Source organism: Enhydra lutris, unplaced genomic scaffold (genome assembly GCF_002288905.1).
Source record: "Enhydra lutris kenyoni isolate GAN:26980312 unplaced genomic scaffold, ASM228890v2 scaffoldscaffold3, whole genome shotgun sequence".
In the NCBI taxonomy this organism is placed as follows: domain Eukaryota; kingdom Metazoa; phylum Chordata; class Mammalia; order Carnivora; family Mustelidae; genus Enhydra; species Enhydra lutris.
In genome coordinates, this window is record NW_019154087.1 from 60,768,989 (window position 1) to 60,795,769 (window position 26,781).

The following is a 26,781-nucleotide window of genomic DNA, read 5'->3' on the forward strand; positions in this document are numbered from 1 at the left end:
AAAGAGGAAATTTAAGATTCAGAAAAACAGAACAAGAAAGAAACAGGGAGTCAAACCTATGAGTCCTTACTAGCTACACTCCAGGCATTGTTTTCAAAATTTTTTTTCTTTTTTTTTTTTTTTTAAATGAAGAAGTTAAGGCTTAGAAAAGTTAAGTAACTTGCCCAAGGTTATAGAGTCTGGATGTACCCAAAAGGAATGTCTGAATTAATATATCTAGGTAAATGGTTAGCTAGGTAATCTGCTATCTAGATAAATGGTTGGTTGTGGGATTGACAGTGAAGAGGGAGGGAGGGGTGCTCTCAAGTAAAGAGAAACACTGTGCAAAGACAAAGAGATTAGGCAGGTTACACACAATAAGAAAACTACAATACAAGTATGATCTTTAGTTCAACCTCACTTGAGCACATAGCCTGTGGTAGGGAATGGATGGAGATGAGCTTAGAGAGATAGGCAGGTGCCAGTCTAACAAGAATCTTATGAAAACTTATTCCTTAAGGCTAGATGAAGCAATAAAAGAATTTTAGGCAGAAGTGTGAAAAATTTTATTGAATTTTTAAAAAGATTCTTCTGGAAGAAATGATGTATCATAGCCTTCACACTGAACTTTTTAAACAATTTACCAGTGTCAGATATTAGTTATCAATACAAATTATGTATCAAATACATGTAGGAAAACTAAGAATTTGTAATAGATGAAGAATTCCAGGTAAAAAGTTAATACCTCCCCTCCTCCCAAAGCCAGTTATATACATTTCAAAGAGCAAGGTGAAACTGGAGAAACAAACCACAGCAGTGTAACCATATGGGTATCAAATGCCTACCTTTACTTCACCACTTCCACCAGTACTTAGCACGTTTCTCCATCCTTGTTCCCTGGCCCTATTTATTCTCTCCAACTTTTGGGGAAAAGAAACAAACAAAACACAATTTCAAGTATTTAATATAAAATACATGAAATATATTTACTTACACAATGGAAATCAGTGTATTTCTTTAGGGAAAAAAAAGTATATGTGTGGGGAGGGGGTAGAATGCACCATGGAAAAATGGATTATCCTCTTACCCTTTCCTTTTCCTGTCTTTTCATCTGCTCGGCCTTCATTAAACTAATCTGTAACAATTTTAAAGACAAACTTCTTAGAACTCTTCAAACTATTATCGACCACAACTTGGCAAGGAAGAAAAAAGCAAAAAAACTACCTGATCCTTTTGTTTCTTTTCTTTTTCAATAAATTCCAACCTTCGCTTTCTTGCTGCTTCCTTAAATAAAAAAGAACAATTTTATCAATAGTAATTCCTACTTTTTCTAGTTTCATAAGGAAAGTTAGTATACCAATGGTAAACATATGCCCAGGGAGATTAGGAAGAGAAAAAAAGGATTAAGTTGAAGGTTTATTTGTTTGAAAGAAATAAGGAGGAAAGGTTTGGAGGTTTTATAAGATTTTGTTTCTTAGAATTGTTTTTGCAAAGCTTTAAAATAAGCAGACAGATGTCTTTATACCTCAAACATTTTCCTCCTTTCTTCTCCGGGATTCACTTTCTTCACTGGAATGTGATGGGCCTGGACAAAAAGTAAAACTACAAATTAGATAAGGATTTTGAGGTACCTATTTGAAAAATTCAAATTTGTGGAAACTTAAAATAAGAAAAAGGTAAAGCCAAATACTGCCATGACTCTGTTTCAAAACATATTATCCCCACAGTAACACAATAATAGGAAGAAACTCTTAACACCTACTTACATCAATGGATAGATCATTCAGACAGAAAATCAACAAGGAAACAGCAGCTTTGAAAATCACATTAGACAGATATACCTAACAGATAACTACAGAACACTCCACCCCAAAACCTCAGAATACACATTCTTTTCCAATGCACATGTAACATTCTCCAGAATGTTAGGCCACAAAACAAGGTTCAATAAACTTAAAAAGATTAAAACCATATCATGCATCCTTTCCAACCACAATGGTAAAGTTTTAGAAATCAATCACAAGAAAAACTGTGGAAAGAATACAAACACATGGAGCTAAATAACAAGCTACTAAACAATGAATGGGTCAACCAAGAATTCAAAGAGAAATTAAAAAAAAATACATGTAAACAAATGAAAATAAAAACACAACAGTCCAAAATCTTTGGGATAAAGCAAAAGCTATTCTAAAAGGGAAGTTTAGGGGCGCCTGGGTGGCTCAGTGGGTTAAAGCCTCTGCCTTTGGCTCAGCTCATGATTCCGGGGTCCTGGGATCGAGCCCCGCATCCAGCTCTCTGCTTGGCAGCGAGCCTGCTTCCCTTCCTCTCTATCTGCCTGCCTCTCTGCCTACTTGTGATCTCTGTCAAATAAATAATAAATAAAATCTTTAAAAAAAATAAAAGGGAAGTTTATAGCAATATTGGCCTACCTCAAGAAACAAGAAAAATCTCAAATACAAAACCTAACCGTATACCTAAAGGAGCTAGAAAAGGAACAAGGTCCAAAGCCAGAAAATAATAAAGATTAGAGCAGGAAAAAAACAAACAAACAAAATACAAACATATATATGTAATATATATATATATATATATATATATATATATATATATATTTCTCTAAAAATTTTATTTATATACATATATATCCCTAAAAATAAAAGAATGACTATAGTGTTTGGTATGGTGTTTGTTAAGCAAAAAGAAACCTCAGATTCAAAGAAACTATGAAAAAGGGTTCTTCTACAATTACTAAGTTCTGTCCTCAGATACAGATGTTAATTTTCAAAGTTCTCTAATATGAAAATAAAATGTCATTTAGAAAGCCCAATATTGAAGAGATAAATTTTTAAAAAGTAGTTATACAATATATGTTCACTATTATATAAAATTTAAACAATAGTAAAAAGTTAGTCTACTTCACTCTCTACTTGTAGAGGTAACCACTGTCAGTATTTTCATGAGTAACCTTCCAATGCACACTTAAATATATATATACACTTAAGTATCTATATAATTATATACATACATAGAATTTTAGCTTTTAATGCTTCTTACACAAACATAGTAACAATGTGTTATTAGATGAAAAAATGCATTTTTCAAAAATGCTTTAACAATGCTCCTTGACATTTTCACACTGTAGTAAACAAATTAACAATGGCAATATTCCATACAATAGATATAATTAATTTATTTTAGCATTCCTCTAGGTACGGATAACTGGGTTGGTTCTACTTTTTCCTACTCTATATGCTTGTAAGGCACTTCCCTGTCCATTCACCTTTGTGCCATATGCAAGCTTTCAGAAGGGCAGTTTTTCTAGACATGGAAGGACATGTCTAACGCAACTTAGATGTTGAGAAAAACTGCCCTCGCAAGAGTCTGCACCAAATTATACTCCCACCAAAACACTCATTTACTCACAGTCTCACAAATATTGAGTATTATCAATCTATCTTGATTTTCTGCTTTTACAAAGGTTAACAATATCTCCCAGTATAGAGATATTAACATTTCTCTTTTTATGTACCAATTGTTCATCTAATTGTGGGGTTGTTCAATTATAGGAGCTCTTTGCATACTGCAGAAAATAAGATTATTACAGATGTTACAAATATTTTCCCCATTCTATTAGTTGCTGTTTATTGCATCTTTCACCATACAGAAGTTTATAATTTATATACAGTTAAATCTGCCAATCTTATCCTTTATGAGATCTGCATATATTGTTTTGTTAAGGAAGACATTTTAACCTCGATATTATGTTGTTTCTGCCACTTAGTTTCATTTTTATATTTAGATCTTTAATTTATATTTAGATTTTTAAACGTTTATAGTTAGATTTTTATTTTTAGACCTATCTAAAATAAATTTTTATTCATGGTATATGAGTTGGGAATCTACATTTTTCTAGGATTTCTAGGAAATTCAATTATCTCATAACAATTTATAGGCTGATACATTTTTTCCCCCCCACCGGTTTAAAATGCCTCATGTATCATATAATAAATTCACACACATATTTGGGTCAGTTTCTCAAATTCTCTAACCTATTCCACATAATCATCTTTTTTTTTTTTTTTTTTTTAAGTGGGATATAAAGTCATCTATAGGAAAGTAGATAAAAGATCTACACAGAGGTTAGCAAAAATAAATAACCATATAGCTACAACTCAAGTCAAACCAATACCCAGAATCCCTCCAAGTATCCTTTCACAAATTCTACCTCTACTACAGAGGTAAAGTCCTGACTTTTTAACTACCACCTTGCTTTTCTTTATTGTTTTGCAACTTACATATGCCTTCCTAAACAATATAGTTTGGTATTTTTCTGATTCTGAATTTCTAATGAATGGAATTATATAATATGTATTCTTTTGTATCTTGTTTCTGTTGCTTAATACTGTTTTGGGGATTTATCTACATTATCGTTTCTATCTACAAGCTGCTTCTTTGAGATCATACAGGTATCTTCAACTGTATCTACACAGAAGAGAAAAATATGGTAACATAAAACATCACATTAAGAGAAATGTTTTATTTTGCATTTCTTTTTAAAAAGCAGAACTAAACCCATTCATAGAGCTCCCTCTGGTGGCATAACAACAGAATCCTTTAAAAAAAATAACATTACAGGCACTGAAACAAGTTTCTGACATGCAAATATTTTTATCATATGATGAGTAGTAATACTATGTTATTAGCCTAAATTTTTCCAGTTAAAAAGTGACAAGACAGTATCATTAAGTGGTTGTAGTTTTTCTTATAAACTTCTCATTTTCAAGCTTTCACCACCTCCATGAACACACCAACTTTATACCTATTTATGGGAGCAATTTCTCCTAGAGAACTACAGGCTGATTTAACAACTTCTACAAAACTAAATAAAGAACAAGAGAAACAAAGACATGGTAAAAAAAAAAAAAAAAAAAAAGGGAACTCCCATCCCCAATGTTGAGAACTACAGTGCTGAGGGACTGGAAAGAAACTGGTCTGCCCTGGGACACAGAAAATAAGCTGTTTAAAAGAACAATTAGTATATAAAAGAGCTGGCCCTAGAACTCCATCAAACAGAAGAGCAACTATAACTCCATCTAGGTACAAGTGGCTGGAAGTGCCGTGGTTTACACTACCTCCTCCGCCATGAAAGCACAGACTAGATTAAGGTACAAGACACCAAAGCTGGCCTACCCACTTCATCATGCTCTGGGTCCCTGGCCCACAGCTGCCCCAGGAGTTCTGGAGCTTTAAAATAGCAACCAGCATACAAAAGAGCAAGTCTTAAAAACCCACCAAGGGGCAGGGAGAGCTGATAGAACTCTTTCTGGGCCAAGTCAGAAGGGCTAGTGAGTAACACAGTTTACACTCCCCTCTACCTTAGTAAAGGGAGCAGGGTCCTGGTACCCTATCTGGCCTGCCACTTCAATGGGCCCCAGGCCTCTAACCCACACCAGATCCAGCCATCAAGGTAGCCAGAGGGCCCTGCACACAAAACCTCTGGTCAGCACTTACTACAGCACCACCTTTTGTGCCAAGGTGACACAGGTGTGCAAAAGGACCCCAGAACACACAGGCCCAGACCATCATGGCTTTGGACAGTTTATAAGGGTAGCTCTGGTGCATGGTGCTATAGGACCTGCTTCGGCTCTGGCTGCCGTGCCAGGGTACCCCGGGTATGATGGCCCCCAAAACACCCCACCTGTACTTGCCTCAACTCCAGTCACCTTGTCAGAGCACTCTCTATGCAGAGAGTCCTAGAACACCCCGAAATATACCTAGTTCAGTTTCACCAGACCAATGTGCCCTGTATAGAACCATGGGATCCTCTGTGTTACACAGTGCTTCAGCTGTCCTGACAGGCTGTCCTCTGCATTTAGGGGCCCCAGACACTCCCTCCCAGGCCTGCAACCAGTTTAGTTTTAGCTGTCCTGCCAGGGTGCCCACTGCATTGAGAATCCCAGAATCCCTTGCTTGGATCTGTTTCAGTTTCAGCTCCTCCTAGGGCACCCTCTGAACAGATAGCAACAGGACCACTCTGGGCCACACCACCCCAACAAGGCAACCCAGCACAGAATGCCCTATGACCTCCAGACCACAACAGCCACAGTTCCACCCAGCCACCACAAGTCATCAAGCACACACAGTCTACATAAGTGACAACCATATTTAGGACCATTCCTCCCAAGTTAAGGAAAAGCGGCTGTTCCACATATGCCATAGAGACAAACACAGAAAAGCAAGCAAAATAGGTAGAAAGAAGAGTATATTCCAAAAGAAGGCCACTCCCCTTCAGGACTGAGAGAGATACTCTTTCACCCAATACAGAGAAACAAATAGAGAAAGCCAAACGAGGAAACAGAGACATATGTTCCAAACAAAAGAACAAGACAAAAATCTCAGAAAAAGACCTAATAATATGAAGATAAGTAACATACCTGATAAATAATTCAAAGTAATTGTCATAAATATCTTTACTGAACTCAGGAGAAGAATGGGTGAACACAGAGAGAACTTTGACAAACAGAAAGGAAACATAAGAAAGTACCAAACAAAAGTCAGAGCTGAAGAACACAAAAATTGAACTGTAAAACACACTAGAGGGGTTCAACAGCAGACAAGATGAAGTACAAGTACAGATCAGTGAGCTGGAAGATAAAGTCATGAAACTCACCCAGACAGAGCATCAAAAAGAAAAAAAGAATTAAAAAAATGAAAATAAGGGACCTCTGGGACAGTATCACGTGGAATAATATTTGCATTATATGAGTACCGGAAGAAGAGAAAAAGAAAGGGGTCAGAAAACTTAACTTAATAAATAATGACTGAAAACTTCCCAAACCTAGGGAAGAAAGTGAAATCCAGGTCCAGGGAGTACAGAGAATTCCAAATAAAATGAACCAAAAGAAAGCTACACCAACACACACTATAATTAATATATCAAAAGTAAAGAGAGAATTTTTAAAACGCCAAGAGAAAAGCAAATTGTCATATACAAGAAAAACCCCAGAAAGCTGTCAGATTTCTCAGCAGAAAGTTTGCAAGCCAGAACGTAGTGTCATAACATAAATAGTGCTAAAAGGGAAAAGCTTACAAAGTAGAAGACTTTACCTGGCAAGATTATCATTCAGATTTAAAGAAAAGATAAAGAGTTTACTGGACAAACAAGATAAAGGACGTTATCACCACTAGACCAGTCTTATAAGAATATTAAGGGACTTCTTTAAGTTGAAAAGGCAATTATTAATAACAAGAAATCATACAAAAGTAAAAATCTCACTGGAAATGGTAAAAACTGGATTAATCACTTATAAAGATACACACAAATTTAAAGAAATAAGTAGTAAAGGGGCGCCTGGGTGGCTCAGTGGGTTAAAGCCTCTGCCTTCCACTCAGGTCATGATCCCAGGGTCCTGGGATCAAGCCCCGCATCAGGCTCTCTGCTCAGCAGGGAACCTGCTTTCTCCTCTCTCTCTGCCTGCCTCTCTGCCTACTTGTGATCTGTCAAATAAATAAATAAAATCTTCAAAAAAAAAAAAAGAAAGAAAGAAGTAGTAAAATTAACTAAATCTACAAAAATTAGTTAAGGGATACGTAAAACAAAAAGGTATAAAGAGTGACATCAAAAATATAACATGTGGAAGGGGGAAATGTAGTGTCTTAAAGTATGTTCAAATATAAGTTGCCATCCACCAAACCAGCTCTACAAGAAATAATGAAAGAGGTCCTCTAAGCAAAGAGAGAGTCCAAAAGAAACATAAACCAAAAAGGAACAGAGATACAGATACAGTAATAGTCACCTTACAGGAAATACAATGGCACTAAATTCATATCTTTCATAGTGACTCTGCATGTAAATGGGCTAAATGCCCTAATCAAAAGACAAAGGGTATCAGAATGGATAAAAAAGCAAGACCATCAATATACTGTCTGCAAGAGACTCATTTTAGACCCAAAGTCACCTCCAGATAGAGAATGAGGGGGTGGAAAACCATTTATCATGCTAATGGACAGCAAAAGAAATCCTTGTATCAGACAAATTAGATTTTAAAGCAAAGACTGTAATAAAAGATGAGGAAGGACACTATATCACACTTAAAGGGTCTATCCAACAAGATCCAACAATTCTAAATATTTATGCCCCTAACATGGGAACAGCAAATTATATAAGCCAATTAATAAGCAAATCAAAGAAACACATCAACAGTAACACAGTAATAGTAGGGGACTTTACCACACCCCTCACTGAAATGGACAGATTGTCTAATCAAAAGATCAACAAGGAAATAAGGGCTTTAAATGACATACTGGACCAAATAGACTTCACAGATATATTCAGAACATTCCATCCCAAAGCAAAAAGATACACTTTCTTCTCCAATGCATATGGAACATTCTCCAGAATACATCACATCCTGGGTCACAAATCAGGTCTCAACTGGTACCAAAAGACTGGGATCATTCCCTGCATATTTTCAGACCACAATGCTTTGAAACTAGAACTCAACCACAAGAGGAAAGTTGGAAAGAACTCAAATACATGGAGGCTAAAGAGCATCCTACTAAAGAATGAATGGGTCAACCAGCAAATTAAAGAAGAATTTTAAAAATTCATGGAAACAAATGAAAATGAAAACATAACTGTTCAAGATCTTTGGGATGCAGCAAAGGCAGTCTGAAAAGGAAGTATATAGCAATACAAGCCTTCTCAAGAAACAAAATAGTCTGAAATACACAACCTAACCTTAACTCATAAAGGAGTTGGAGAAAGAACAGCAAATAAAGCCTAACCCGCAGGAGAAGAGAGATAATAAAGATCAGACCAGAAATCAATGAAATAAAACCAAAAGAACAGTAGAACAGATCAACGAAACTAGGAGCTGGTTCTTCAGAAGAATTAATAAGATTGATAAACTCCTGGCCAGACTTATCAAAAAGAAAAGAAAAAGGACCCAAATATATAAGATCATGAATGAAAAAGGAGAGATCACAACCAATACGAGCAATTATAAGAACATATAATGAGCAACTATCTGCAACAAATTAGACAATCTGGATGAAAGGGATGCACTCTTGGAGGCTTATAAACTGCCAAACTGAAATATGAAGAAATAGAAAACCTGAACAGACCAATAACCAGCAATGAAATTAAAGTAGTAATCAAAAATTTCCCAACAAACAGAGCCCAGGGCCAGATGGCTTCCCAGGAGAATTCTGTCAAACATTTAAAGAAGAATTAATACCTATTCTTCTGAAACTGTCCCCAAAAAATTAGAAATGAAAGGAAAACTTCCAAACCCATTTTATGAGGTTAACATTACCCTGACCCCGAAATCAAAGACTCCACCACAAACAGGAAAATTACAGATCAATAACCTTGATGAACATGGATGCAAAAATTCTCACCAAAATAACTAGCCAATAGGATCCAACAGTACATTAAAAGGATTATACACCACAACCAAGTGGGATGTATTCCTGGGCTGCAAGGAAATCAATCAATGTGATACACTATGTTAATGAAAGAAAGGAGAAGAACCATATGATACTCTCAATAGATGCAGAAAAAGTATTTGACAAAGTACAGCATCCTTTCTTGATTAAAACTCTTCACAGCGTAGGGATAGAGGCTACATACCTCAATATCATCAAAGCCATCTATGAAAAACCCACAGCGAGTATCATTCTCAATGGGGAAAAACTGAGAGCTTTTCCCATAAGGTAAGGAACACTGCAGAGATGTCCACTATCGCCACTACTATTCAACATAATACTAGAAGTCCTAGCCTCAGCAATCAGACAACAAAAAGAAATAAAAGGCATCTGAATCGGCAAAGAAGTAGTCAAACTCCCACTCTTTGCAGATGATATGATACTTTATGTGGAAAACCCAAAAGACTTCACCCCCAAAACTGCTAGAACTCATACAGGAACTCAGTAAAATGTCAGGATACAAAATCAATGCACAGAAATCAGTTGCATTTCTATATACAACAACAAGACAGAAGAAAGAGAAATTAAGGAGAAATGATCCCATTTACAATTGCACCCAAAACCACAAGATACCTAGGAATAAATCTAATCAAAGAGGCAACGAATCTGTACTCAGAAAACTATAGAATACTCATGAAAGACATTGAGGAAGACACAAAGAAATGGGAAAATGTTTCATTGGAAGAACAAATATTGTTAAAATATTGTCTATGCTATCTGGGGCAATCTACACATTCAATGTAATCCCTACTACAATGCCATCAACTTCTTTCACAGAAATGGAACAAATAATCCTAAAATTTGTATAGAATCAGAAAAGACCTCTAAATAGCCAGAGGAATGTTGAAAAAGAAAACCAAAGCTAGTGGCATCACAATTCTGGACTTCAAGCTCTATTACAAAGTTGTAATCCTCAAGACACATAGAACAATGGAACAGAATAGAGAGCCCAGAAATGGACCCTCAACTCTATGGTCAACTAATCTTTGACAAAGCAGCAAAGAATATCCAATGGAAAAAAGACCATCTCTTCACCTAATATGGTTGGGAAAATTGGAGAGCCACATGCAGAAGAATAAAACTGGACCACTCTCTTACACCAAGTACAAAAATAGACTCAAAATGGATGAAAGACCTAAATGTGAGACAGGAATCCATCAAAATCCTAGAGAAGAACACAGGCAGTAACCTCTGAGACCTTGGTTGCAGCAACTTCTTGCTAGACATATCTCCAAAGGCAAGGGAAACAAAGGCAAAAATGAATTACTAGGACTTCATCAAGATAAAGAGCTTTTGCACAGCAAAGGAAACAGTCAACAAAATCAAAAGACAACCGACTTAGAATGGAAGATATTTGCAAGTGACGTATCAGATAAAGGACTAAAATCCAAAATCTATAAAAAAAAAAAAAACTTATCAAACTCAACACCTAAAGAACAAATATTCCAATCAAAAAATGGGTAGAAGAGATGAAAAGACATTTCTGCAAAAAAGACATCCAAATGGCCAACAGACACATGAAAAATGCTCAACATCACACAGCATCAGGCAAATACAAATCAAAAGCATAATGAAATACCACCTCATACCAGTCAGAATAGCTAAAATTAACCACTCAGGAAAAAAAGAGATGTTGGCAAGGATGCAGAGAAAGGGGAATCCTCTTACACTGTTGGTGGGAATGCAAGCTGGTGTAGCCACTCTGGAAAACAGTACAGAGGTCCATCAAAAGGTTGAAAAAAGAGCTACCCTACGACCCAACAACTGCACTACTGGTTATATACCCCAAAGATACAAATGTAGTGACCCAAAGGGGCACCTGCATCCCAATGTTTATAGCAGCAATGCCCACAAGATCCAAACTATGGAAAGAGCCCAGATGTCTATCAACAGATAAATGGATAAAGAAGATGTGGCATGGATCACTGGGTGTTATACACAAACAATGAATCACAAAACACTACATCAAAAACCAATGATGCACTGTATGGTGACTAACATAATAAAAAAAAAGATGTAGTATGTATGTATGTATATGTGTATACACACACACACATACACAATGGAATACTACTCAGCCATTAAAAAATGAAATCTTGCCATTTACAATGACATGGACAGAACTAGAGAGTGTTATGTTAAGTGAAATAAGCCAGTCACAGAGAGATAATTAGCATCTGATATGCGGAATTTAAGAAACAAAACAGAGCATCATAGGGGAGTAGAGGAAAAAAATAAAACAAGACTACATCAGAGAGGGAGACAAATTATAAGAGACTCTGAAAAATAGGAAACAAACTGAGGGCAGCTGGAGGGGAGAGGGATGGGGGAATGGGGTAACTGGATGATCAACATTAAGGAGGGCACACGATATAATGAGCACTGGGTATTATATAAGACTGATGAATCACTGACTACCCCTGAAATCAATAATACACTACATGTTAATTGAATTTAAATTAAAAAAAAATTAAATTAAATAAAGTGGGAGAGTAAGTGGACTGAGGAAATGTAATACGGTGGCCAGGTGTTCACTTGACACTATTAGTTATAAACTTAAAGTGAGACCAGTTAGAGTAGTTGTATGTTTTCTCCAATCACATTTCACTACCCAAGTTCAGGCTCAAAAGAGATGGAGAATTGTATTTCACCAAATTAGTTTTTGCTAGGTGATTTGTAATAATGAAAGATAGGTGTGGTTTTGGAAATTATTATAAAGAGAGAACATGGAATTTAAGCCAAAAAAGGAAAATAAAAAATGAGGAGAGGGACACTGAAAAAAAACTAGTGAAATCCATGGATCCAAATAGGACAAAGAAGCTGTGCAGGCAGAATCCTCCAGGAATAAGCTGGAAACACAGGAAATAGTGCTAAGTCATAGACGCTTATAATTGAGATTATGGAAGAGTTGATAAAATCAATAATGATAAATTTGATGACATGACTATAGGTGAGAGTTCTAAGGTAGGGTGGTAGACAAAATCACTGAACGAGAACAATCAAAAAAAATAAAAGACCCTGCACTATTGGAAGGATCATTTGTTTTTTTTTTGGATACTAAAATCACCAAGAATTAGGAAGTACTGGGAAGAGTGACCGTGAGTCAAGCGTTAAACTCTTAAAAATGAGAGCATGCAGATGACCCACAGAAGGTTAACAGGTGATACAGTCTGTAGCAAAAGCCTCAAAAGTTTTGGGGGTGGTTGTGGTTAGGGAGTACGGAAGAGTCTTGCAGTGGGAAGCAAGGGAAACACCTCCGTCATCCTACTTCTAGATGCAGTGGTATAAGGATTAAGAGACACGATGTAAGAAAGTTGCACAACAGAATGTTCAGATTCAAGCCAGAATATAGAGCAAAAAAGATGAAGAAAAACTCTACAAGTTTAGAATAGAGGAGATTTTGCTGATAATGTGCTGTAAGAGGGCTCTCTGGAAGAGTTTAGGGAGGTATGCAGGGCATGGGGTCAGATTGGGGTATGACCAAAGTCATATGGAATTGAGAGACTAGCTAATGAAGGAAAAGTCTGGAGGTCCAGGACTTCTGGTGATTAAAGAAGAGGGATAAAAGATATGATGGAATTGGTCCATTAGGCCTAGATAAATGTTAAATGGAAGAACTGAAGGAAGGAAGGGAGGAAGGCAGGGAGGGAAAACTCATGTGCCAGTTTTCATATTGCCTCTCAGCTACAAATTCACCCTTCTTTTTAGAAGCCAGCCAATATAAACACTTTGCTTGCTAGCATGATGTTAAGCTTTGTCTGCAGATGATGTTGGAGGGATAGTGCAGAAGGCAATGGCTTCTGTTCCTGAGTAGCAGGCTTTCTTTCTTCTTGTTCCTCCTGCTCGTGGGACACATAGTAACATTCACCCTTGTGGGCAACTTCCAGGAGAGTTCTGCTGGTGCCCCTGTCAGCTCCCCTGTGACCTTGGACAGCAACCCCAAGGCCAGTTTCCCACCACATTCCACTGGTGACCCAAATGGCAGCCCAGCCTACCTTGCAAAGAGTTCAGCAACACCTGGCAACTTCCACCAGCGCTCCAGCAGATTCAATCCCAGTAGATTCAATGATTCAATGAATCATCAAGCAGCTTCCCAGTACATTTCACTGGCATGCTAGGCAGGTTCTCAGGAGCTTCATCAGCTCTACTGTGGAAGTTTCATGTTTGCCAGCCTTAGCCTATGGCACACCTCAGTGAACTCACCATCCAGTGAATTATAGCCATACCACACCCAATAAGGTCTGAATCTCAGCATTAAGGGTAGGGTTGTGGCAATCTTCCAAAATCTATTTCTTCTTTGGGTACTATGTCTCAGAGCTAGGAGTAGAGGCTGCTTCCTTTATCTGCTCTTCTTATATTCTCTAAAGGCCTTTATTCCTTAAAGTTAATTCTCTAAACATAGTTACTAATTCTTTAAACTTTCCTTGATCAAATTAGTATGTATTTTTTTCTCCTGACTGAAGGCTGAATTATACAACTTATTTGAAGACTAATTCACGATGATCATTTGAACTATGTTATGATAGACTTTAACTTAGATTCCTCTTACAGCAGTGTGTTCAATGTTCATATGTATCTAAACACATGTGTATGCACATATGTATGCATGTGCACATGTAGCCCAAAACAAAACCGGTTTCATATACTAAAGTATGCAGCTATTGACATGAAGAAAAATGTCAGATTTCCACAACTAACACTGTGTGTTCTTGGGCATTTCACCTAAATACTATAGGTGTTAATATTTTCATCTGAAATATTATAGACTGTATAATAAATTCCTTCCAGCTCTATGTTTTTGATTAATTTATCTGATTATGAATTCTCAAATACAAAATTTTCCCACATTTTCATCAAGTATATCACATTTACTTGTTTTATGCACAAAAACAAATGGCTCTGCTTAGGTTGTTCAAAAGTGATTTCACTGATGACATCACTTTCTTTTTACTGCACCAACTACTTAATTTATCTACTTATGTTTCTTTGTGACTTCTGTAAGTCTTCTTAGTTTTAGAAGACTGGTGAAACAGAGAATAGCAATGTTTCTTTAGTAACTTAATAAAAAGAATCCTATGAGTATCAAGATAACTGAATTGAACTGCAATAAAAAAAGATCAAACTGAATTTGCTACTAACACACAGTCTGTAATATGATCATACCTGTTTATATTTTTGGAGTGGTTTCTTTTCCTGTAATTTTTTATCTCCAAATTTCTTATATGTTAAAGGTACTCCATACTTGGCGGCAGGCTTTGTAATTTTCTGAGCAGACACAACAGAAGCCAAGCTTTGTCCTGAAGCTGGTCTTTTAGCTATAAGAAAAGATATAAAGAGTTTTCTTCGTAGAGTTTTTTATATTAAATCTTTAATTTCAAAATTCTTCAAGACAGCACTTTTTCATTTTCATAATCATTGACAGCATTTGAGACTTTTCAATAAAAATCTTGTTTACTCCTTAGTACATGTCAATCAATGCCTTCATTATAAACTACTTGATACTGAAGTCATTGCGGGGGGGGGAGCAAAAAGCCACACATCTTTAAGATGTTGAAATTTCTCATTATTAAAAAAAAAAAGGCACATCCCTAAAACTGACTTTAGAAGATGACTGTATTTATGAATATACTAAAAATCACTGAATTTAAGAGTTGACTTTGAGTGGTATAGAACTGTAACTCAATAAAGCTGTTAAAAATATTTCTAAAAGAACACTACTGTTTTGGAAATTACTTTCAAAATTATCACATAAACTTCGAGACCAAGTGTTAAACACTAACACCATCATTATGAGCAACTTTAATACTTTCATCATCTATAGTCTGAATGATGTCTATCACTCAGACTTAGGGAAGAACACTTTAAAATAATCACAGCTCAGGGTCCCATGAAATGGGTATCTTTACACATTATTGGTGGGAACATAAAATGGTCAAACTTTCTAGAGGACAATCTGTATCAAGAACAATGTATACCGATTGCTTTTAAAGAAATAATCAGAGATACATAAAAATTTATATACATACAAGTATAAGCCCTACAGCAATGTCTTATCGAGGCCTTGAATTCACAATGATGAATTCAATAGAAACTGTTAAAGAGGGAGGAGTCGAGATGGCGGAGAAGTAGCAGGCTGAGACTACTTCAGGTAGCGGGAGATCAGCTTGATAGCTTATCAAAAGATTGCAAACACCTACAAATCCAACGGGAGATCGAAGAGAAGAAGAACAGCAACTCTAGAAACAGAAAATCAACCACTTTCTGAAAGGTAGGACTGGCGGAGAAGTGAATCCAAAGCGACGGGAAGAAAGACCGTGGGGGGAGGGGCCGGCTCCCGGCAAGCGGCGGAGCAACAGAGCACAAAATCAGGACTTTTAAAAGTCTGTTCAGCTGAGGGACATCGCTCCAGAGGCTTAACCGGGGTAAAGCCCACACGGGATCAGCGTGGCCTCAGGTCCCGCAGGGTCACAGAAGGATCGGGGGTGTCTGAGTGTCGCAGAGCTTACAGGTATTAGAACAGGGAAGCCGGCTACAGAGACAGAGCCGAGGAGTGAGCTCTAAGCTCGGGGTTACCTTGAACCGGTCGCAGGCTCGGTCAGCTCAGAGCGCAGCCGGAGGCCAGGGAGACGGGAGTAATTGGGCGCTGTTCTCTGAGGGCGCACTGAGAAGTGGGGCCCAGGGCTCTCTGCAACTCCAGGCCAGAGACGGTGAGGCCACCATCTTCATTCCCGCCCTCTGGAACTCCACAGAAAGCGCTCAGGGAACAAAAGCTCCCGAAAGCAAACCCAAGCGCATTACTCAGACCGCCCGGGGGTAAGGGCGGTACAACTCCGCCTGGGGCAAAGACACTTGAGAATCACTACAACAGGCCCCTCCCCCAAAGATCAACAAGAAACCCAGCCAGGACCAAGTTCACCTACCAAGGAGTGCAGTTTCAATACCAAGGAGAGCAGCAGAATTCCAAGGAGGAGAAAGCAAAGCACGGAACTCATGGCTTTCTCCCCATGATTCTTTAGCCTTGCAGTTAATTTAATTTTTTTTCTTTTTCAATTTTTTTTCTCTTCTTCTGCTAATTTTTTTTAACTTTTACCCTTTTCTTTTTTAATGTTTTTTAACTAGTTTATCTAATATATATATATTTTTTCCTTTTTATATTTTTTCTTTATTGGTTTTTTTTTTAATTATTTCTTTCTTTCTTTTTTTTTTTTTTTTCCGTTCTGAACCTCTTCTTATCCCCTTTCTCCCCCCTCACGATTTGGGATCTCTTCTGATTTGGCTAAAGCATATTTTCCCGGGGTTGTTGCCACCCTTTTAGTATTTTACTTGCTCCTTCATATACTCTTATCTGGACAAAATGACAAGGCGGAAAAATTCACCACAAAAAAAAGAACAAGAGGCAGTACCAAAGGCTAGGGACCTAATCAATACAGACATTGGTAATATGTCAGATCTAGAGTTCACAATGATGATTCTCAAAGTTCTAGCCGGGCTCGAAAAAGGCATGGAAGATATTAGAAAAACCCTCTCGGGAGATAGAAAAGCCCTTTCTGGAGAAATAAAAGAACTAAAATCTAACCAAGTTGAAATCAAAAAAGCTATTAATGAGATGCAATCAAAAATGGAGGCTCTCACTGCTAGGATAAATGAGGCAGAAGAAAGAATTAGTGATATAGAAGACCAAATGACAGAGAATAAAGAAGCTGAGCAAAAGAGGGACAAACAGCTACTGGACCATGAGGGGAGAATTCGAGAGATAAGTGACACCATAAGACGAAACAACATTAGAATAATTGGGATTCCAGAAGAAGAGGAAACAGAGAGGGGAGCAGAAGGTATATTGGAGAAAATTTCCCCAATATGGCAAAGGGAACAAGCATCAAAATCCAGGAGGTTCAGAGAACCCCCCCTCAAAATCAATAAGAATAGGTCCACACCCCATCACCTAATAGTAAAATTTACAAGTCTTAGTGACAAAGAGAAGATCCTGAAAGCAGCCCGGGAAAAGAAGTCTGTAACGTACGATGGTAAAAATATTAGATTGGCAGCAGACTTATCCACAGAGACCTGGCAGGCCAGAAAGAGCTGGCATGATAAATTCAGAGTACTAAACGAGAAAAACATGCAGCCAAGAATACTATATCCAGCTAGGCTATCATTGAAAATAGAAGGAGAGATTAAAAGCTTCCAGGACAAACAAAAATTGAAAGAATTTGCAAATACCAAACCAGCTCTACGGGAAATATTGAAAGCGGTCCTCTAAGCAAAGAGAGACCCTAAAAGTAGTAGATCAGAAAGGAACAGAGACATTATACAATAACAGTCACCTTACAGGCAATACAATGGCACTAAATTCATATCTCTCAATACTTACCCTGAATGTGAATGGGCTAAATGCCCCAATCAAAAGACACAGGGTATCAGAATGGATAAAAAAACAAAACCCATCTATATGTTGCCTACAAGAAACTCATCTTAAACCTGAAGACACCTCCAGATTTAAAGTGAGGGGGTGGAAAAGAATTTACCATGCTAATGGACATCAGAAAAAAGCAGGAGTGGCAATCCTTATATCAGATCAATTAGATTTTAAGCCAAAGACTATAATAAGAGATGAGAAAGGACACTATATCATACTCAAAGGAACTGTCCAACAAGAAGATCTAACAATTTTAAATATCTATGCCCCTAACATGGGAGCAGCCAACTATATGAACCAATTAATAACAAAATCAAAGAAACACATCGACAATAATACCATAATAGTAGGGGACTTTAACACTCCCCTCACTGAAATGGACAGATCATCCAAGCAAAAGATCAACAAGGAAATCAAGGCCTTAAATGACACACTGGACCAGATGGACATCACAGATATATTCAGAACATTTCATCCCAAAGCAACAGAATACACATTCTTCTCTAGTGCACATGGAACATTCTCCAGAATAGATCATATTCTCGGTCCTAAATCAGGTCTCAACCGTTATCAAAAGATTGGAATCATTCCCTGCATATTTTCAGACCACAATGCTCTGAAGCTAGAACTCAATCACAAGAGGAAATTTGGAAAGAACCCAAATACATGGAGACTAAACAGCATCCTCTGAAGAATGAATGGGTCAACCAGGAAATTAAAGAAGAATTGAAAAAATTCATGGAAACAAATGATAATGAAAACACAACGGTTCAAAATCTGTGGGACACAACAAAGGCAGTCCTGAGAGGAAAATATATAGCGGTACAAGCCTTTCTCAAGAAACAAGAAAGGTCTCAGGTACACAACCTAACCCTACACCTAAAAGAGCTAGAGAAAGAACAAGAAAGAAACCCTAAACCCAGCAGGAGAAGAGAAATCATAAAGATCAGAGCAGAAATCAATGAAATAGAAACCAAAAAAACAATAGAACAAATCAACGAAACTAGGAGCTGGTTCTTTGAAAGAATTAATAAGATCGATAAACCCCTGGCCAGACTTATCAAAAAGAAAAGAGAAAGGACCCAAATAAATAAAATCATGAATGAAAGAGGAGAGATCACAACGAACACCAAAGAAATACAGACAATTATAAGAACATACTATGAGCAACTCTATACCAACAACTTTGACAATCTGGAAGAAATGGATGCATTCCTAGAGACATATAAACTACCACAACTGAACCAGGAAGAAATAGAAAGCCTGAACAGACCCATAACCAGTAAGGAGATTGAAACAGTCATCAAACATCTCCAAACAAACAAAAGCCCAGGGCCAGATGGCTTCCCGGGGGAATTCTACCAAACATTTAAAGAAGAACTAATTCCTATTCTCCTGAAACTGTTCCAAAAAATAGAAATGGAAGGAAAACTTCCAAACTCATTTTATGAGGCCAGCATCACCTTGATCCCAAAACCAGACAAGGATCCCATCAAACAAGAGAACTACAGACCAATATCCTTGAAGAACACAGATGCAAAAATTCTCGCCAAAATACTAGCCAATAGGATTCAACAGTACATTAAGAGGATTTTTCACCACGACCGAGTGGGATTTATTCCAGGGCTGCAAGGTTGGTTCAACATCCACAAATCAATCAATGTGATACAACACATTAATAAAAGAAAGAACAAGAACCATATGATACTCTCCATAGATGCTGAAAAAGCATTTGACAAAGTACAGCATCCCTTCCTGATCAAAACTCTTCCAAGTGTAGGGATAGAGGGCACATACCTCCATATTATCAAAGCCATCTATGAAAAACCCACCACAAATATCATTCTCTATGGAGAAAAACTGAAAGCTTTTCCGCTAAGGTCAGGAACATGGCAGGGATGTCCGTTATCACCACTGCTATTCAACATAGTACTAGAAGTCCTAGCCTCAGCAATCAGACAACAAAAGGAAATTAAAGGCATCCAAATCGACAAAGAAGAAGTCAAACTATCACTCTTCACAGATGATATGATACTATATGTGGAAAACCCAAAAGACTCCACTCCAAAACTGCTAGAACTTGTACAGGAATTCAGTAAAGTGTCAGGATATAAAATCAATGCACAGAAATCAGTTGCATTTCTCTACACCAACAACAAGACAGAAGAAAGAGAAATTAAGGAGTCCATTCCATTTACAATTGCACCCAAAACTATAAGATACCTAGGAATAAACCTATCCAAAGAGACTAAGAATCTATACTCAGAAAACTATAAAGTACTCATGAAAGAAATTGAGGAAGACACAAAGAAATGGAAAAATGTTCCATGCTCCTGGACTGGAAGAACAAATATTGTAAAAATGTCTATGCTACCTGAAGCAATCTACACATTTAATGCAATTCCTATCAAAGTACCATCCATTTTTTTCAAAGAAATGGAACAAATAATCCTAAAATTTATATGGAACCAGAAAAGACCTCAAATAGCCAAAGCAATATTGAAAAAGAAAGCCAAAGTTGGTGGCATCACAATTCCGGACTTCAAGCTCTATTACAAAGCTGTCATCATCAAGACATCAAGTTCTGTACTGGCACAAAAACAGGCACATAGATCAATGGAACAGAATAGAGAGCCCAGAAATAGACCCTCAACTCTATGGTCAACTAATCTTCGACAAAGCAGGAAAGAATGTCCAATGGAAAAAAGCCTCTTCAATAAATGGTGTTGGGAAAATTGGACAGCCACATGCAGAAAAATGAATTTGGATCATTTCCTTACACCACACACGAAAATAGACTCAAAATGGATGAAGGACCTCAATGTGAGAAAGGAATCCATCAAAATCCTTGAGGAGAACACAGGCAGCAACCTCTTCGACCTCAGCCGCAGCAACATCTTCCTAGGAACATCGCCAAAGGCAAGGGAAGCAAGGGAAAAAATGAACTATTGGTATTTTATCAAGATCAAAAGCTTTTGCACAGCAAAGGAAACAATTAACAAAACCAAAAGACAACTGACAGAATGGGAGAAGATATTTGCAAATGACATATCGGATAAAGGGCTAGTGTCCAAAATCTATAAAGAACTTAGCAAACTCAACACCTAAAGAACAAATAATCCAATCAAGAAATGGGCAGAGGACATGAACAGACATTTCTGCAAAGAAGACATCCAGATGGCCAACAGACACATGAAAAAGTGCTCCACATCACTCGGCATCAGGGAAATACAAATCAAAACCACAATGAGATACCACCTCACACCAGTCAGAATGGCTAAAATTAACAAGTCAGGAAATGACAGATGCTGGCGAGGATGTGGAGAAAGGGGAACCCTCCTACACTGTTGGTGGGAATGCAAGCTGGTGCAACCACTCTGGAAAACAGCATGGAGGTTCCTCAAAATGTTGAAAATAGAACTACCCTATGACCCAGCAATTGCACTGCTGGGTATTTACCCTAAAGAGACAAAAGTAGTGATCCGAAGGGGCACGTGCACCCGAATATTTATAGCAGCAACGTCTACAATAGCCAAACTATGGAAAGAACCTAGATGTCCATCAACAGACGAATGGATAAAGAAGATGTGGTATATATACACAATGGAATACTATGCAGCCATCAAAAGAAATGCAATCTTGCCATTTGCGACAACGTGGATGGAACTAGTGGGTATCATGCTTAGCGAAATAAGTCAATCGGAGAAAGACAACTACCATATGATCTCCCTGATATGAGGGAGAGGAGATGCAACATGGGGGGTTAAGGGGGTAGGAGAAGAGTAAATGAAACAAGATGGGATTGGGAGGGAGACAAACCATAAGTGACTCTAATCTCACAAAACAAACTGAGAGTTGATCGGGGGAGGGGGGTTGGGAGGGGGAGGTGGGGTTATGGACATTGGGGAGGGTATGTGCTATGGTGAGTGCTGTGAAGTGTGTAAACCTGGCGATTCACAGACCTGTACCCCTGGGGATAAAAATATATATTTATAAAAAATTAAATTAGTGAGGAAAAAAACAGTTAAATTGAAGAAATTTAAAGGAAATCTATTATTTGTATCAAAGATATTACCTAGGAACTAGGAAAAGTGGAAGAAAAAAATTTCCCTCTGAGAGTTCAACTGTAAGATCAAATCAGAACACATATATATAACATCACAACATTGTAACTTGGCTAAATGTATTAAAATGACCAAAGAAATACCGTGTATACCAGTACACATACTGGCACACATACTGAAGAAGAAGCTAAAGTCACAAAAGTTTTATAAAAATGAAGATTGACTGGGTGTGGTGCATAAACAATGAATCTTGGAACACTGAAAAAAAATAAATAAAATAAAAATAAATAAATAAAAATAAAATAAAAAATAAAAATGAAGATTCCCAGGTGAAAAAATATTAAATAGTTCCCATTCACTTCCAGAAAGAGGGAGATTTACTTATCTGCTTTGGGAGTGTTTCTCATGCTCAGTGATGGGCCATCAGTAGTATAAAGCTTAATATGGGGAGTTGGAGCCTACAAAGTATCTACAGACCCATCAGTAATACAATTCCTATTTTAGCCTCATGTTATTAAACATTTCATTCATCCAACTCCTGTTAGAGCAAAATAACTTTCTAATTCCTGTGTAGGCTTATCTACATGGAAAGAATGTGCTGACATGGAATATTTCTGGTCTTTGTGACAATGAGGCTTTTAAGATTTGACTTCTCATGAGGCTTGACCGCCAGGAGAGACATGCTGATTCAGCTGTGTGTCAGTTTCTTGTGAGTTCTGCTTAAGAGTGAATTGATTTCTGAGAACTGACAGTCTCTGCACACTGACAGGATGAGTCTAAGGGTCTTTAGGAAGAGCTAAATATAGCTGGCCTTCCTAAGAACACGCTGCCATACCACTTCCAGCTTACATGGACTCATTGTTGTAATACGGTATTTATTTTTATTAATTTACTCAAACTCAAAATGGAGAACCTGGAAAGCATTGTTTGAAAAACAATATAATCCTCAAATCTTACATAACTTCCACTGATTTTAGAAATCCATTCTGAAATCATTCTATGAAGAAAAAATGTAATTTCCTTCTCACACAAATATATGTATATACATACACATAGTATATAACCGTATCTACAATCCTACAAATATTCTACTGCTGCTGGCCACATTTAAAACAAAATTATCCTTGGTAAGATACCTGACTTCCCATTAATTCACTTTTTAAAAATTTTAGAAGATGAAGTAATTCTTACAGAAAAATATATAAAGAGAACACTTAACTAAGACATTTTAGGACATTCTATGACAATCTGCTCAGAATATCTGCTAAGCAACTGATAAAGATGGAAGACTTCAAGACAGATTTAATTCAAATAAGGCAGACAAGAAATTTTGGAAATTTTCTTATTAATTCATCACTAAGTGTTGTATACTGTCATATATCAAAAATAGCTTAAAGATGCATTTCCTCTGGATTAAATTTATCTACATTTACCCCAACTTACTATATCTCCATGTATCTCTAGTATAATTAGAAAGTATTACTAATTAGTATTAATATACTGACTATTGCAAACAGATGAAAGGACTCATATTAAATTTCATTTACCTGGTACAGGCTGCACTCCAAACTTGGAAAATGTTTTTAGACTAAATTCTTCTGCAATAAGCTGAGATTGAAATAGAACAAAAAAAAGTTAGAAAAGACATCAAATTTCCAAAATAAAAACTCTACCCATTATTCAGATTACATTTTTCCCTTTCCAGTCACATATATGGTATCAGATAAACTGTACTTATTCGACCTAAGTAATCCCAAATTCCTCATACTAATTCTCTTCCACTCTTACAGATTTATTTTATTACTTTCCTACATAACCCTTCTTCCCATATTAACCTAATGAACCACAAAGGCCCCCATAAACTGCCTTCCTGTTCTATGTCTAAGCAATTTAACATAATTACCTCCAATCTGGAATAGCCTCCATATTTTTTATACAGCCAAATCCCTCACTTATCTCAATAATAATCACTCAGATTTATTTCAACTTTACTCTGAATCTTCTCAGCCTCTCCAAAGAGTTTTCACTTTAAACAATATGCAATTATAAACATACTACAGGATAAGTATTTAAATATTTAGATAATTTAGAAAATAAAAATTTAGATAATTTAGATAATCCAGTAAGTGTCTCTTTTTACTATTAATAAAACACTCCAGGACCTATTCTCCAACATTCATGAACAAATTTTGAGAAGCAAAAATCATTAGTATTTCCCACAAGTCATTTTTTTCCCTATTTACTAAATTTTCTTTTCCCCCTCTTTAAGTACAAAATATGACGCCAACAAAGATGTAACTCAATTTAAGCCTGCTTTTTTCTTACTGGCTGGAGAATGGGAAAACAAGTGAATGTTCTTTTTTTTTTTAAGAGAAATGAGGCCTGCTGAAGAGAATATTTACACAGCAGCAGTGGAACAGATGCTCCAATAGTCAAAAAACCATGACTGAGATGGTCTTCTGTCCCATTAAGGATCCCCTAATAGCAGTTTTCAAGTCTCATACTGGCAGAATCAGCATCATCAGGGACATATTATATGTGGAAATTCTCAGGCTCCCACCTCAGAAACACTAAAATAGAAATGGTAGTGATGGGACCCAGCAATGTCCTCCAAGTGATTTTTTTAAAGTATGATAAAGCTTAAAAACCAATGCACCAAAAGATAAATTAAGTGAAGACCTGGTTCACAGATAGTTCAGAGCAACTGTGTAAATGTATTTTCTCTTCTGAACATTTGCTTTTTTTCCCTTTCTTTTGCATGGAAGACAATGGGTGGTTTATGCACTCCCAACTGCCCCAGACTGGATACTTTCTTTCACTGCTTGAAGGTGAGTCTTTTTGGTGTGAATACAAATATGAACTAAGAGGTGGGGCATGAAGCATCCAAGATTTTGCAATCTCTATGCCATGTTGTCCAATATAGTTGTCACCCATAAGTAGCTATTTGAATTAAAATTTTAAATAAATATAATTTAAAATTCAGCCACTTGGTCATATTAAGCACAATTTAAGTATTCAACAACCACATGTGGCTAGTGGCTACAATGCTGGACAATGCAGATATAAAACACATCATTATTGACGCACTACTGAAAGTACTATTGGACAACACCTATATTGCTAAGGAATCAGAGCTTAACCACGATTTGTCAAGCTTCCTCCAGCATGTGCAAGATTGAGAATTAAGCCGTATTAAACCTTGGGTGACAGCAGTTAGAGAAGTAATTTTTTAAAAACTCTACAGAATATTATAGTAGTTCATATACAGTTAAGCTTACAAACTGTTTCAAAGTTAAAGCCTTAAAAAATGTATTACAAACTTTCTCACAAGAATACTGAGTAAGTGATATATAGCAGAAAATAAACTTAGGAATCAAACAAGAGATTTTCACAAAAATGATATCTAAGTGATGTCTAAATATTAACAAGGAGCTATTCATATACTAAACACATACTATCAAATATTCCACTTCTTAATAATCATAATCTGTCCTTTTTTCTTTCCATATTATAAATTTTGATAAATCAGGCTTGCACATTTTCCTTCATTGCTGGCTAGCTGAACTCCAGTGCTTCAGCCTTGAGACTGTTATGTCCAAACCACTGGTTTTGGGACTGGGGGAACCTCAGCAAGATTCAATGAAGTTATTCTTTCTTTGCCAATAGATGCCAAAAAACAATAGTATATTGCCTCATAAATGTTCTTGAAATTGTTACTTATAACAAAGGAGTTTTATAAGACACCTACATTTCAGAGATTCTTGCTATATCCTATAAAAGTAACCTTCAATCTATACATTTTAATTGGCTTTTTGGTGACTAATGTGTTCTCCTGGTAGTAATAATTAAATCCACACTTCTGTTTTCTGAAAATTATTTGTTCACAGATGTTCTGTTAACCCAGAGAATATATGACACTTCCCTCTTATCCCATGAGCATATAAAAGTAAAAAAACTATGATTTTGCTAGATACATGATTTACAGAAGAGTTTAATTAAGAAAGGTCACACAGAACATGTAATATAAAATAATTCCAGTTTCAGGGGATCATATTTATATCAATACCTTACAAACTGATTTGATATAAATTTTTAATAAATCCTGTCAAAGTAAAATTCAGCTCAACTCCACAAATATTTATTATGTATCTACATGTGAGTAATAGAGGAAAAATCATGAGTCAACAATCTGTTATAATACAAATGCCCACAAAACAACAGTTTTCAATAATTATCAAATAGAATATAATTATAATCACATAAATTAAGATACTAATATGTTTATATTTGTATAATAAAATGACACATTGATAATATTTTGTATTGAATATATTGAGCACTTATTACATGCTAGACATTAAGAACACTATGTACATTATCACTTTTTTTTAATTCTCACAACCACTTCATGATGTAGATATATTTATAATCTCATTGTTTATAGGTCATTGAGGCAAAGAAACATTTAATAATTTTACAATTAGAGATGGTTACCAGAGGGGAGGTGGGTGGGGGATGGGTGAAATGGGTGAAGGGGATTAAGAGTTCACTTATCTTGATGAGCACTACTGTGCAGAATCACTGAATCACTATATTGTACATGTACAACTAATATAACCCTGTATATGCTAACTATACTGGATTTAAAAAAATTTTTAATAATAATTTTACAGTTAGAAACCTAAGAAGACAAAATAGAGAGGTGACTGCCAGAAGCTGTGATAGAAAGGAATGGGGAGTTACTGATTAATGGAATTGAGTTTGTTTTATAAGATGAGGAGTTGTGAAGATGAATGGTGGTATTAACTACACAGCATTGAAAATCTACTTAAT

At 36.5% G+C, this 26,781-nt stretch overlaps 1 protein-coding gene across 2 annotated transcripts in view; it reads right to left on the reverse strand.

The window, feature by feature from the left end:
* Positions 1–26,781, reverse strand: part of LOC111157092 (NIMA related kinase 1) — a 218,060-nt gene that overhangs the window by 150,678 nt on the left and 40,601 nt on the right. Inside the window, exons 10-15 of one of the 2 annotated variants that reach the window (XM_022518338.1) lie at positions 23,496–23,556; positions 14,632–14,783; positions 1,505–1,564; positions 1,204–1,263; positions 1,067–1,114; positions 825–899 (exon numbers count right to left, since the gene is read on the reverse strand). In XM_022518338.1, the coding sequence (XP_022374046.1) occupies positions 825–899; positions 1,067–1,114; positions 1,204–1,263; positions 1,505–1,564; positions 14,632–14,783; positions 23,496–23,556 (456 nt within the window). Of the gene's footprint in view, positions 1–824; positions 900–1,066; positions 1,115–1,200; positions 1,264–1,504; positions 1,565–14,631; positions 14,784–23,495; positions 23,557–26,781 lie in introns of both variants that reach the window. The other variant, XM_022518328.1, reaches the window with a different exon arrangement.